This window comes from Heteronotia binoei, chromosome 7, assembly GCF_032191835.1.
Source record: "Heteronotia binoei isolate CCM8104 ecotype False Entrance Well chromosome 7, APGP_CSIRO_Hbin_v1, whole genome shotgun sequence".
In the NCBI taxonomy this organism is placed as follows: domain Eukaryota; kingdom Metazoa; phylum Chordata; class Lepidosauria; order Squamata; family Gekkonidae; genus Heteronotia; species Heteronotia binoei.
Genome location: NC_083229.1, coordinates 13,552,285 through 13,564,583, shown reverse-complemented (window position 1 = coordinate 13,564,583; position 12,299 = coordinate 13,552,285). Strand labels below are relative to the sequence as shown.

The window sequence follows — 12,299 nt, the reverse complement described above, 5'->3', positions numbered from 1 at the left end:
AGACACCCTGTGAGGAAGATGAAGATATTGGATTTATATCCCGCCCTCCACTCCGAAGAGTCTCAGAGCGGCTCACAATCTCCTTTACCTTCCTCCACAACAGACACCCTGTGAAGTGGGTGGGGCTGGAGAGGGCTCTCACAGCAGCTGCCCTTTCAAGGACAACTTCTGCCAGAGCTATGGCTGACCCAAGGCCATTCCAGCAGGTGCAAGTGGAGGAGTGGGGAATCAAACCTGGTTCTCCCAGATAACAGTCCACACACTTAACCACTACACCAAACTGGCTCTCAGAGCACCCAAGCACAAGGGTGCTTGGGTGCTCTGAGCCCTCCATACAGATCCTCACCGGAGTGATGGCAGCCAGTAGACGACCCCGCTAGCCCCCTGATGTGACAGCCACACACCCCAGATGTAGCCAATCGTCCAAGAGCTTATTGGGCACTTCATACAGAGCCTACTGTAAGCTCTTGGACGATTGGCTACCTCAGGGGGGCATGACCTAATATGCAAAAGAGTTCCCACTACAGGAAAAAAAACCACCTTGTTTTGATCGATGGAAGAGCCCCATGGCGCAGAGTGTTAAAGCTGCAGTACTGCAGTCCTAAGCTCTGCTCACGACCTGAGTTCAATCCCCAGCGGAAGTTGGGTTTTCAGGTAGCTGGCTTGAGGTTGACTCAGCCTTCCATCCTTCCGAGGTCGGTCAAACGAGTCCCCAGCTTGCTGGAAGGGAAGTGTAGATGACTGGGGAAGGCAACGGCAAACTACCTCGTAAAAAGTCTGCCGTGAAAATGTTGTGAAAGCAACGTCCCCCCAGAATCAGAAACGACTGGTGCTTGCACAGGGGACCTTTCCTTTGATTGATGGGCAGAACTGACCGCTGGAGGGAGCAAAATGCATGCAGAAAAGAAAGATTAACCTGAAGCAATAGAGTCACAGGCAACAAAAAATGAAAATGGTGAGGAACCCTAGAAAACAGAACAGCAGCTGACACAAGATAATGCTGGGTTATCCCTACGGTACAAAGAACTTTCCCAGCCAGCATACCATGACTTGGCATCTTCCGAAGGGGGCAGAATAGCATAGCAAAAGCAGGCCGGGCCAACCGTTGCCATACAATCAGAACTGCACAATGTCATCCGGCCAGCAGGGACTGGCCCCTTACCTAACGTCAGCTGTGGTAAACTGGGGATCTCCTTTGCGAGGATGCCGTAGTACACGCGGAGGCCTTGGTAGGCGTTCAGCAGCAGGAGGCAGAGGTCTTTATGCCACTTGTGGGCATGCTGCATGCAGTTCTCAGAGGGTGCGTAAAAGCTGCCCTGCACGAGACAAAAATCAAACGAAGGGGGCAAAGCGTTAGAACATCTGTTTGCAAGGGAGCGACACGGTGTTGAACGGAAAGAGTGGAAGTCACGCCACAAAGGCTTATGGTTGCCCTGATCTGGATAACCCAAGGCAAGCCCGATCTCATCAGATCTCAGAAGTTAAACAGGGTCAACCCTGGTATAGCAGCGCCCGCCTCAAGGCCTCACTGGATCTCTATATTTTAGTCTCTTTGGGGTATTTTTACTTGTTTCTTTTGATGGGACCACAGCAGCTTTGTTTATTCTTTACACAAAATATATAGGCTCACGAGAACTTTAACTTAAACCACAGATTTATTGTAACAAAAAGTCTTAAACTGGGGATATGGGAGATATTTATACAGGCTTATATGTTGTTCAGTTGTTTCAAGCTTACAGTCACTTTTTCTTTCTTGGATCTTTCACAGTTACACGGTTCACAGTTTCCCTTCAACTCACTCTCCACCTCTAGCCAAGGCCTGGCCTCTTGGGATCGATGTGTCTAGTCTCACCCCTCGACTGGAGTCTCTCCTCTCAGCCCTTCTTGGTGTCTCAGACCCACATCCACTCCCTCAACCTCCTCACTAGATCTTTAGAGTAGTTTCCTGGTGTCTGTGACCATTCCGGTCTTAACTGACTCACACACACACAGCCCTCTTGGCTGGTTTGGTCAAGCTTGCAGTCTCTGGAAGACTTCCCCGTCTCCGTCTCCAGCTTCTTCACAGGATCAGCTGTCCTCTCAGCCTCTACCAGGCCCGAAATGACCCTTTCAGTCTCTGTCAGACTTCACCACTGACAGACTTCTCTGACAGGCCTCCACTCTGTCAGACATCAACTGACTGCACTCCTGCCTCAGCAGTTTCTCTCACTCCACTAACTTTTTTCTCCCTGAGAGCTCTCCGCACTTTGCCCCCACCCTCAGGTCACCTGACGCAGCCCTGTGCGTCTTCAGCTTATGGTTAACCCATTGCTTTCTGTCACACCTGGCAAGTACTTAGATGCAGGGTTTTTTTTTGGGGGGGGGGTTGTAGCAGGACCTCATTTGCATATTAGGCCACACCCCCTTGGTGGTAGCCAATCCTCCAGGAGCTTACAGTAGGCCCTGTAACAAGAGCCCTGTCAATTCCTGGAGGATTAGCTACATCAGGGGAGTGTGGCCTCATATGCAAATACATGCCTGCTACAAAAAAAGACCTGCTTAGATGGGAGACCTCTCCGGAATACCCAGTCAAGAGAACAGGGGCAGGCTCTATTCAGCCGCCTCCCTGAATATTTTCCAGGCCCCCGGTAGGGGTCAATCACCCGAAGTCAACATGACTTCAAGGTTCAAACACACACATGTGCGCGCATAAATATATATATATATATATATATATATATATATATATATATATATATATATATATATATATATATATATATATATATATATATATACACAATAATTTTTTAAAAAAGTTTATGGTTAAAAAATAATTTTGTAATACTACTACATTGCTTCAAAATTCGTGTTTATTTTTACTGCACCAAGCTAACATGGCTATCCCTTTGGAATCACACCTTTTGAACATGTGAAACTGCCTTATCCTAGGGCCCTCAATGTGGGGCTTGAAAGCACCATGGCACCATCAACACCTTTCCTGGCGCCCACTAAGTGTTTTGAGAAAATGCGTGTGACCAGGTGGGTTCCCACCCAGTAGGGCTTCTGATTGCCTATTTGAGATCTGATTGGCTGTGCGGATTAAAATAACATTTCAGTGACAGCCGTCACCACAGTGGCTGTCTAGAGTGCTACCCTGCCTTGGGGGTGCTGTTAGGCACCCCCTCGCCCCTGTAGAGCACTCCTCCAAGCCTGCCTTAAAGGGAAGCCGCTACACAAAACTGACTCAGAGCTGGGTCTGGTTGAGGAATTTGGAAGTATCATGGAGATCAGGCACACCAGGCATACTGAGCATCTTTGGGCACCCTTTTTCTCACACCCAAGGATGACTATGGAGTATGGACCCCATCTTGTGTTGCTCAAGGCCATTCCAGCAGGTGCAAGTGTGGAGGAGTGGGAAATCAAACCTGGCTCTCCCAGATAAGAGTCTGCACACTTCACCACTACAACAAACTGGCCAATTTGAGAGGGGCAGTCTGTCCTCTCAAATTAGGGGTGCCACTAATTCCCAGCCTGCTGGTCTTCCTTCCTTCCCCCAGGGGGCAAGGGAGCCAGGGGCAACCAGTTTCAACCACATGGTTCCTCCTCTGCCCTGGATCCTTCTGCACCTCACCTGTCTTCCACCACCTGCCAGCTGAGCAGAGTCACACAGCAGATGTTTAATCTAATCAAATTTAATTAAATTAAGAGCCCCCTAAGAAATTTAAATGCCCCCAACAGCAAAAAAAGATCCTAGCTAAGGGCCACCTTCAAAAAACCCCCCATAAAGTTATTGTTTTGAGAGCTAATATGTCAGCTTGCCCCAGGGAGCATTTTGCCCTATAAATTATAGCAACCTACTCCATAGCAGTGTGTGTTATCTCAGATCTAAAACATCACACCCCTAATCCATTGGGTCCTTTCTCCTTCTCATCCATGAAATGCTGGTTGTTTTGCTTCTGTCTCTGTGGACCTCTATGCAACTATTAATTATAGCTCCTCCCCTAAATTGCTTTCTACTCCTCTCTCTTTGATTTTCCTTTTATCTAGCCTTGTATGTGTTTTCAGGGTGTTTGTATAGGTGCTTTATCCTTTATTTCTCTTTTAATAATAATAAATTTTAATAAATCCTTTCCAGTTGAACATCTGTCTGCTTTATTATTTTAAGACTGCTCTTCAGGGAAAAATCCCTGTAAACATTGGTGGAGAGTTATCCCCTCTTGCTTTGTCTCCTTTAAAGCTAATTCCCCCCAATTAAATAAGAGAATATTTCTTTGAGTAATGCATCCACTTCATACAGAGAGAAGAAGGGAAAGTGATCATAAGTCACTTTGAGACTCCTTAAGTTAGAGAAAAGCCAGGTATAAAAAAATCTCCTCTTCCTCCTGGAGAGCCAGTTTGGTGTAGTGGTTAAGTGCACAGACTCTTATCTGGGAGAAACGGGTTTGATTCCCTACTCCTCCACAAGAACCTGCTGATCTGACCTTGTGTCAGTCACAAGTTCTTGCAGGTGTTCCTCTCAAGAGCAGTTTCTGTCACAGCTCTCTCAGCCCCCCCCCCCCACCTCACAGGGTGTCTGTTGTGGGGAGGGGGATTGTAAGCCACTCTGAGACTTCTTTGGGTAGTGAAAGGCAGGGTATAAATTCAATCTCCTCCTCCACCTCCTCCTCTTCTTCTTTTAGATCAGAGTTGAGTATGCACCTTTGGTCTCCTTGAAAAGCAGGACTTGAAGGAGTTCTCTTCACAATATTGTCTTCACTGTCTCGTTTCAAGGTCATTACTGAAAATCGTCAACAAGACCCAGATTTCAAAGATCAATTTGAATAACTAGCCAATGGTTTGCCTTTGGAGCTCTGTGTTATAGATCAAACAGTTGGAGGCTTGTTAAAGGACTCCGTTTTTCAACCTGTTTTTCAAGCAAAACAGCCCCAAAGTGCCATCATTAACAGCTAACAGTCTCGCACACAGTTCTCCACCATTCCCTCTGCACTCTTAAAGGGGGAGGGAGATATCAAAAAGGATATTAGCACCAGATAACATCCTTCTTAATTAGGAGTCTGGAAACATTCTCTCCAGATAATAAATAAAATTGGCCTTTCCTCTGCTGTTGCTGAGGGAGCTTTAGAATTGCTGAGCAGCTTTAGAGTTCTGAAGCACTATGAGGGGGAGAGAAATATCAAGGAGAGGCCAGCTTTTAAAATCATGGCTTTTAATAGGGTTGTCAGCGTCCAGGTGGGGGCTGGCAATCACCCAGAACTGCAACTGCTCTCTAGACAGTTGATAAACCTGCATCGTGTACCCTCGTAGTCATCCATTATAGAGACGACTGAAGAGGAACATGATAGAGGTTTATAAAATTATAGATAGGGTGGAGAAAGTTGACAGAAACCGATTTTGCACTAGGGCGTGTTCCGGGTGGAGAGCCCTTTTGGCCCTGGTGCTTCTCTTGGTTTTCGCACGAGCTGCCTCAGAGCTACGAGTTGGCACGCTGCTTTTTCCACGGCAAGCAGAAACCGTGTAAGAAGATCTCATTTGGTGTGGAAAAAACAGCGTGCCAACTTCCATCTCCGGGGCAGCTTGTACGAAAACCGAGAGAAGCGCCGGGAGCAAAAGGGCTCTCCACCTGGATCAAGCCTAGTGTGAAATCAGTCAGACTGGCAAATGTTCAGACTGGCGACAGAAGCCACCCTAGGGATGGCAGACGAGAGCCCCCTCAAAAGCACGCGTGCGCACACACGCACACAGCTGCCTGTCAATCTGCTCCCGCCCCCAACCCATCCTGATTTACCAGGAGTTGACACAAAAAGGCACTGCTATAGAAGTGGTGTCTTTTGATCGGGGTGCCTCCGAGGCACCTCCCCAGCCATCTGGACAGCCGGGAAGTGGCCAGGGAGCCGCAGACTGGGCTCGTGTTATGTCCTGAGTTGGTTGGCAACATGAAGCGACTGCGCTGAATTTACTGCTCTGCAGCAGTTTCAGGGGCATCCGGGAAACTGCAGGTCTGCCTAACGACTATGAGGAATGGAACTCATACGGCCTCCCTTGTGGTGACATCATGCTTATTACAATGCTAACCCGTTGTTATTACCATCGCATAAGGTGCGCCTACAACTGGTTGCTATGCCCTGTCCGCCGGCGGTGCGTTTCATTTATTGTTTTTACTGTTAATTTTAATTTGGTGTTTTAACTTTTGATATCTAGGTTTTTATGGTTATTTTTATATGCTGTGATCCACCTTGAGCCCATTTACAGGAAAATGCGGAATATAAGCCTATTCAATATATAAAAAATAAACTCTGTACAACAACCAACGAGCAGCCGTGGTGCAAAGCTTGACCGCTGTGATTTGGTATGGACTAAGGGAGAGTTATTGGGGGTGTATATAAGCAGGGTCTTGGCCCCACCATGTTACCTTTGTGTAGTTTGTAGTCACCAATAAAATAGTATGTGTGATCTACCAATCCATTGGACCTAATATATTTCAGTTTGTGAGTGCTCTGGACACTCCCCCGAGGTGTCCAGGGCATGTCCCTGTTTTGCGGGCTGTCTAGGTGTTCCTGGGCACTCCCTTTCTGGCTGGCTCACTTCCGGGGAGGCTTCATGCCACCCTGAGCTGGCCATCAATAAGCAGCCAAAGAGAATTTTTACAGGACAGACAAAAAGAAATACTACTTTACACTAAGTTCCTGGGCCAAGTTCCTGGGCAGGTGGGGGTTCTCCCACCCTGGAGGTTCCCAACACACTGGCCCACATTGGGCTGGTGGGTGGATCTTCCCCCAATGCTCCCGGCACAATGACATCACTTGGAAGTGATGTCATCACTCTGGCAATGTCGTGCACCGGCCACTCTAGGGGCATCTGGGAAAGCTCTATGGTTTTCCCAGATGCTCTAGCAATTTTGGAAGACAACTCTGTTGTTGTTGTTCAGTCGCACAGTCGAGACCGACTCTTTGCAACCCCATGGACCAAGTCACGGCAGGTCCTACTGTCTTCTACCATCCTCCGAAGTCTGCTCAAATTCATGTTTGTTACATCAGAAACACTGTCCAGCCATCTCATCTTTTGCCTTCCCCTTCTTCTTTTGCCTTCTGTCTTTCCCAGCATCAAGATTTTCTCCAGTGAGTGCTCCCTTCTCATTGGGTGGCCAAAGTATTTGAGCTTCAGCTTCAGCATCTGACCTTCCAGGGAACAGTCAGGGCTGATTTCCCTTAGGACTGACTTACTGGATCTTCTTGCAGTCCTGGTACCAGATGAAAACCATATGGTACCACACAGTTTTCCCTCCCAAATTGCTAGAGCGTCTGGAAAAACCATAGAGTTTCCCTGGACGCTCCTAGAGCAGCCGGAGCACAATGTTGTCGGTGCGATGACGTGACTTCTGAAGCTGCAGGAGACTCAGAAACCCTCCTTGACACAGAGAGTGATCAAAATGTGGGATTCGCTGCCAGAGGATGTAGTGACGGTCACAGGAACAAACAGCTTGAAAAGGAGATTAGATAGATCAGGGTGGCCAATGGTAGTTCTCCAGATGTTTTTTGCCTACAACTCCCGTCAGCCCCAGCCATTGGCCATGCTGGCTAGGGTCGATGGGAGTTGTAGGCAAAAAGCATCTGGAGAGCTACCGTTGGCTACCCCTGAGATAGATTCATGGAGGAGAAGTCTACCAGTGGCTTTTAGACAAGGGGACTGAGGGGAATCTCCTCATTCAGAGGCACTAATCCTCTGAATTCCAGAGCCAGGAGGCAAGCTTGGGGGAAGGCCTCAGCCTTTTTGCTCTGTTGCTGTCTGTCCAGAGGAACTGGTTGGCCACTGTGTGAGACAGGATGCTGAACTAGATGGACCATTGGTCTGATCCAGCAGGGCTCTTTTTATGTTCACTGCTTTGGAGGATGGAGTCTATGTGCTTGTTCCCCACTGAAGTCCCTCCCCTCCTCAAAACTGTGCCCTTCCTAGACTCCACCCTTAATAGGCTTCCCAGTCCCCAGGTCCCAGCAGGGGATCCCCTGGTTTTACAGGCTTCCCCTGCCCCCAGCCAGCTGGCCAGCGGGTGGAAGCCAGGCCCTCACAGCCACCAGTACCTCTAGATCTCCTGCAGGTTAAGAAACCTGCAAACAGGTCCCATTTTAAACATACTCTGACATACTGTTCCTGGGGCATTTCAGGTTGCCAAGAAAAGCAGTCGCCAAGAAAGTTGTAATCTTCAGGTGGAAGTCCTTGTGATTAGAGAAATGCTGTGCTGGATCCAGCCCAAGGACTCCGTCCTCACTCTTTCTCCCAATTTGCAAGAGTTTCAAATGGCTGTCATTCCACTGACGAATCTGACTTGGACTGATTGTGATCACTGAGATACGAGGGGGCTTGAATTATTGCCCTTCATTTTTAAGAACATAAGAGAAGCAATGTCAGATCAGGCCAATGGCCCATCCAGTCCAACACTCTGTGTCACACAGTGGCAAAAAAATTATATATACACACACACACTGAGGCTAATAGCCACTGATGGACCTCTGCACCATATTTTTATCTAAACCCCTCTTGAAGGTGGCTATGCTTGTGGCCGCCACCACCTCCTGTGGCAGTGAATTCCACATGTTAATCACCCTTTGGGTGAAGAAGTACTTCCTTTTATCCGATTTAACCTGACTGCTCAGCAATTTCATCGAATGCCCACGAGTTCTTGTATTGTGAGAAAGGGAGAAAAGTACTTCTTTCTCTACTTTCTCCATCCCATGCATTATCTTGTAAACCTCTACCATGTCACCCTGCAGTCGATGTCTCTCCAAGCTAAAGAGTCCCAAGCGTTTCAACCTTTCTTCATAGGGAAAGTGCTCCAGCCCTTTAATCATTCTAGTTGCCCTTTTCTAGTTGCCCTTTTCTAATCATTCTAGTTGCCCTTTTTAAAAGAGTGGCACTCCATTGGTAAACAGTGTCTGCAAGATGTGCCGTTTCCTTTCTTTCACTCTGCCTGGCATCTCAACAGCAGGAAGTATATGAATTGGCAGCCAGACCTCTATCCTGCCCAGTCTGGCATTCCTAATTTACATGCTAATAACTCAGTTATCAGCAGGGACATGACTACCCAGCTCAGGTGTCATATGTCATTCAGGATGCGTCTGTTTCTCATTGCTCCAGGGTTTTTGGAGGTAGGCATGATGCTAAGATCTTGTTATTAAAAAGTTTAGATCTGAGTCCAGTAGAGGCCAATGAGAGGACGGGAAAGAAAGAGGAGAGGAAGATGAGGAGGCGGAGGAGGAGAAGAGGAGGGGGAGAGGAAGAAGAGCATAAGAGAAGCCATGTTGGATCAGGCCAATGGCCCATCCAGTCCAACACTCTATGTCACACAGTGGCCAAAAAATTATTTATTTTATATACACACACACACACATAGTGGCTAATAGCCACTGATGGACCTCTGCTCCATATTTTTATAACCCCCTTTTGAAGCTGGCTGTGCTTGTAGCTGCCACCACCTCCTGTGGCAGTGAATTCCACATGTTAATCACCCTTTGGGTGAAGAAAGACTTCCTTTTATCCGTTCTAACCCGACTGCTCAGCAATTTCGTCGAATGCCCACGAGTTCTTGTATTGTGAGAAAGGGAGAAAAGGACTTCTTTCTCGACTTTCTCCATCCCATGCATTATCTTGTAAACCTCTACCTTGTCACCCCACAGTCGACGTTTCTCCAAGCTAAAGAGCCCCAAGCGTTTCAACCTTTCTTCATAGGGAAAGTGCTCCAGCCCTTTAATCATTCTAGTTGCCCTTTTTTGCACTTTTTCCAGTGCTATAATATCCTCTTTGAGGTGCGGCGACCAGAACTGCACACAGTACTCCAAAGGAGGCCGCACCATCGATTTATACAGGGGCATTATGATACTGGCTGATTCGTTTTCCGTTCCCTTCCTAATAATTCCCAGCATGGCGTTGGCCTTTTTTATTGCAGTCGCACACTGTCTTGACATTTTCAGTGAAGAAAATTTTCATTTTCAGAAGAAGAAGAGGAGGAGGAGGAGATTGGATTTATACCCCACCCTCCACTCAGAGTCTCAGAGCAGCTTCCAATCTCCTTCCCTTTCCTCTCCCACAATAGACTCGTGGTGAGGTAGGTGGGGCTGAGAGAGCTCTTTCAAGAACTGCTCAAGAGAGCAGCTCTTTCAAGAACTGTGACTGACCCAAGGCACTCAAGCAGGTACAGGACCTTTTTTTTTTTTTTTAGCAGGAGTGCACAGGAAAGCAGTTCCGGCTGGCTTGGCATCAGGGGGTATGGCCTAATATGCAAGTGAGTTCCTGCTGGGCTTTTTCTACCAAAAAAAGAGAAAAAAGCTCTGAGCAGGTGCATGTGAAAGAGTGGGGAGTCAAACCCGGTTCTCCCAGATTAGAGCCCGCACTGTGAACTGCTACGCTGAACTGGCTCTCTCAGAAGCTTCTACCTCACAAACGTTGTTGGTCTCTAAGGTGCTGCTGGATTCTATTCTCACTGCTCTACTGCAGGCCAGACCAGCTACCCTCGGAAATGTATTAGCATGTGATGCTGTGGGAGAAGAAGAAGAGGAGGAGGAAGAGGTAGAAGAAGAAGTAGGACCAGCAGTTTATAATCTCCCCTCTCTCTTTGGCTTGAATGCTATTTGCTGTCTGAAGAAGAGACTGAAGCTGCCTCACTGGAGCCGCTGTAGTAAACAGATGGTCTAGACCAGGGGTAGGGAACGTTGACTCTCCAGATTTTTTTTGCCTACAACTCCCATCAGCCCCAGCCAGCATGGCCAATGGCTGGTGCTGATGGGAGTTGTAGGCAAAAAAAAACATCTGGAGAGCCAACATTCCCTACCCCTGGTCTAGAAGCCAATGATAAAATTAATGAGCAGTAGGCTTAGAACAGATAAAAGGAAATCATTTCTTCATCCCAAGAGTAATTAACCAGTAACAATTTTCTGCTGCAGGAAGTGGTGGCAACTACGACCATAGATAGCTTCACGAAACATCTGGAGCAGAGGTCCATCAGTGATTATTAGCCACAAGGTATAGACGGAACACTGTCTGGGGCAGTGATGCTCAGCATGTTCCCTCGAAACGAATGTACAAATCTCCCTTCAGCCCAAGCCATTTTGCATTTACCCCTTGCAAAGAATACTCAAGGGAGACAGAGCATCCCAAAAGACCAGGTAACACTTCCCCATCTGCTCCACCTACTCAAAGGCAGCCTCCTGACATCCACAAGGAGAGCCATTTTGCAACTGAGGCCAGCCTGCACCAGGAGATGTCACCCTGACTTCACAATAAGCAAACGTGGAAAGCTTGGCATCCTTTATCACTATCGGAGGACGGGTTGGTATTTTCTCCTCTAGCCTACATTGGATGCTTTGTTCCGATTGGCTGCCATTTTAATAAGCATTTTGTGAAAACGTCATCACAACCACTGATGTTCTTTTCTTCCCGTTCCACACTTAGCTGGTGGGTCATGCAGCCCTAATTGGTCTTCTGTGGCCATGTGCCAAAAAAAAAAAAAAAAAAGATCCATCTTAGTGGATTCTAAAGAGACCAGGGACAAAACTGTCAGCTTGTGTTCATTGAAGTAAACTCTGTTATTTTGAAATGTTTATTTACTGCCAACTAACCCTGTAAATCTTTGCCTTACTATTACCAGTGCCATTGTAGAATGTAGGGGGGAAGGAAGGAGGGTGGTTGAGGTGCCAAAGGCCGGCAAGGTCTTTGAAGTGCAAAACATTCAGCCGCTTCTCAGGCGCCTGCTGGAGCCGAGCAAGGACACCATCAGGGGGAAGATACAGCCTGCCTATGCTGGAGATAAGGAGCGTGTGAAATGGTTACTTTCAACGGACAGACTGCGGTTTTATGATGAGAAGTGATTTAAATCCCCAATGCTTTGATGTATGCCCATAAATGCCAATGCCTTTGCCTTATGCGTTATCAGTTTCAATGAACCCGTGTAGAGAGTAGCATTGTTGTAATCAATAAATGGAAACTTAGTTTTGAAAAGAAACAAGTCGATTCATTGCTGAAACTTCAATGAACCCTTTGCCGACAAAAACAGAGAAACTAACCCAACAATAAGAGATGCAGAGAGAGCATTAGCTACAGGGCTGGATTAAACTCAGTGGAGGCCCTTAGGCTGTCAAAATCTTGGGACCCCCCCCCTCGCAAATTATCTCAGAGTTAGAGCGCCCACCCTGCCACCTGCAGTCCCCGCTGCAGCCCGCAGGCACCTTCTCAAAAGCCCCTTTGACAAAGCTACTGGGGAGAGGAAGAGAGAGGCAAACTCGGCGACGATGCCAGCAGCAGCTGCGCCAGGCAAGTCGAGCAAAGAGTGG

At 47.5% G+C, this 12,299-nt stretch overlaps 1 protein-coding gene across 1 annotated transcript in view; it reads right to left on the bottom strand.

The window, feature by feature from the left end:
* The window catches only part of FAM135B (family with sequence similarity 135 member B), a 209,186-nt gene that overhangs the window by 39,609 nt on the left and 157,278 nt on the right, over positions 1 to 12,299 (bottom strand). The window contains exon 8 of the mRNA XM_060243091.1: positions 1,163 to 1,316. Within this exon, the coding sequence (XP_060099074.1) occupies positions 1,163 to 1,316 (154 nt within the window). The remainder of the gene's footprint in view (positions 1 to 1,162; positions 1,317 to 12,299) is intronic.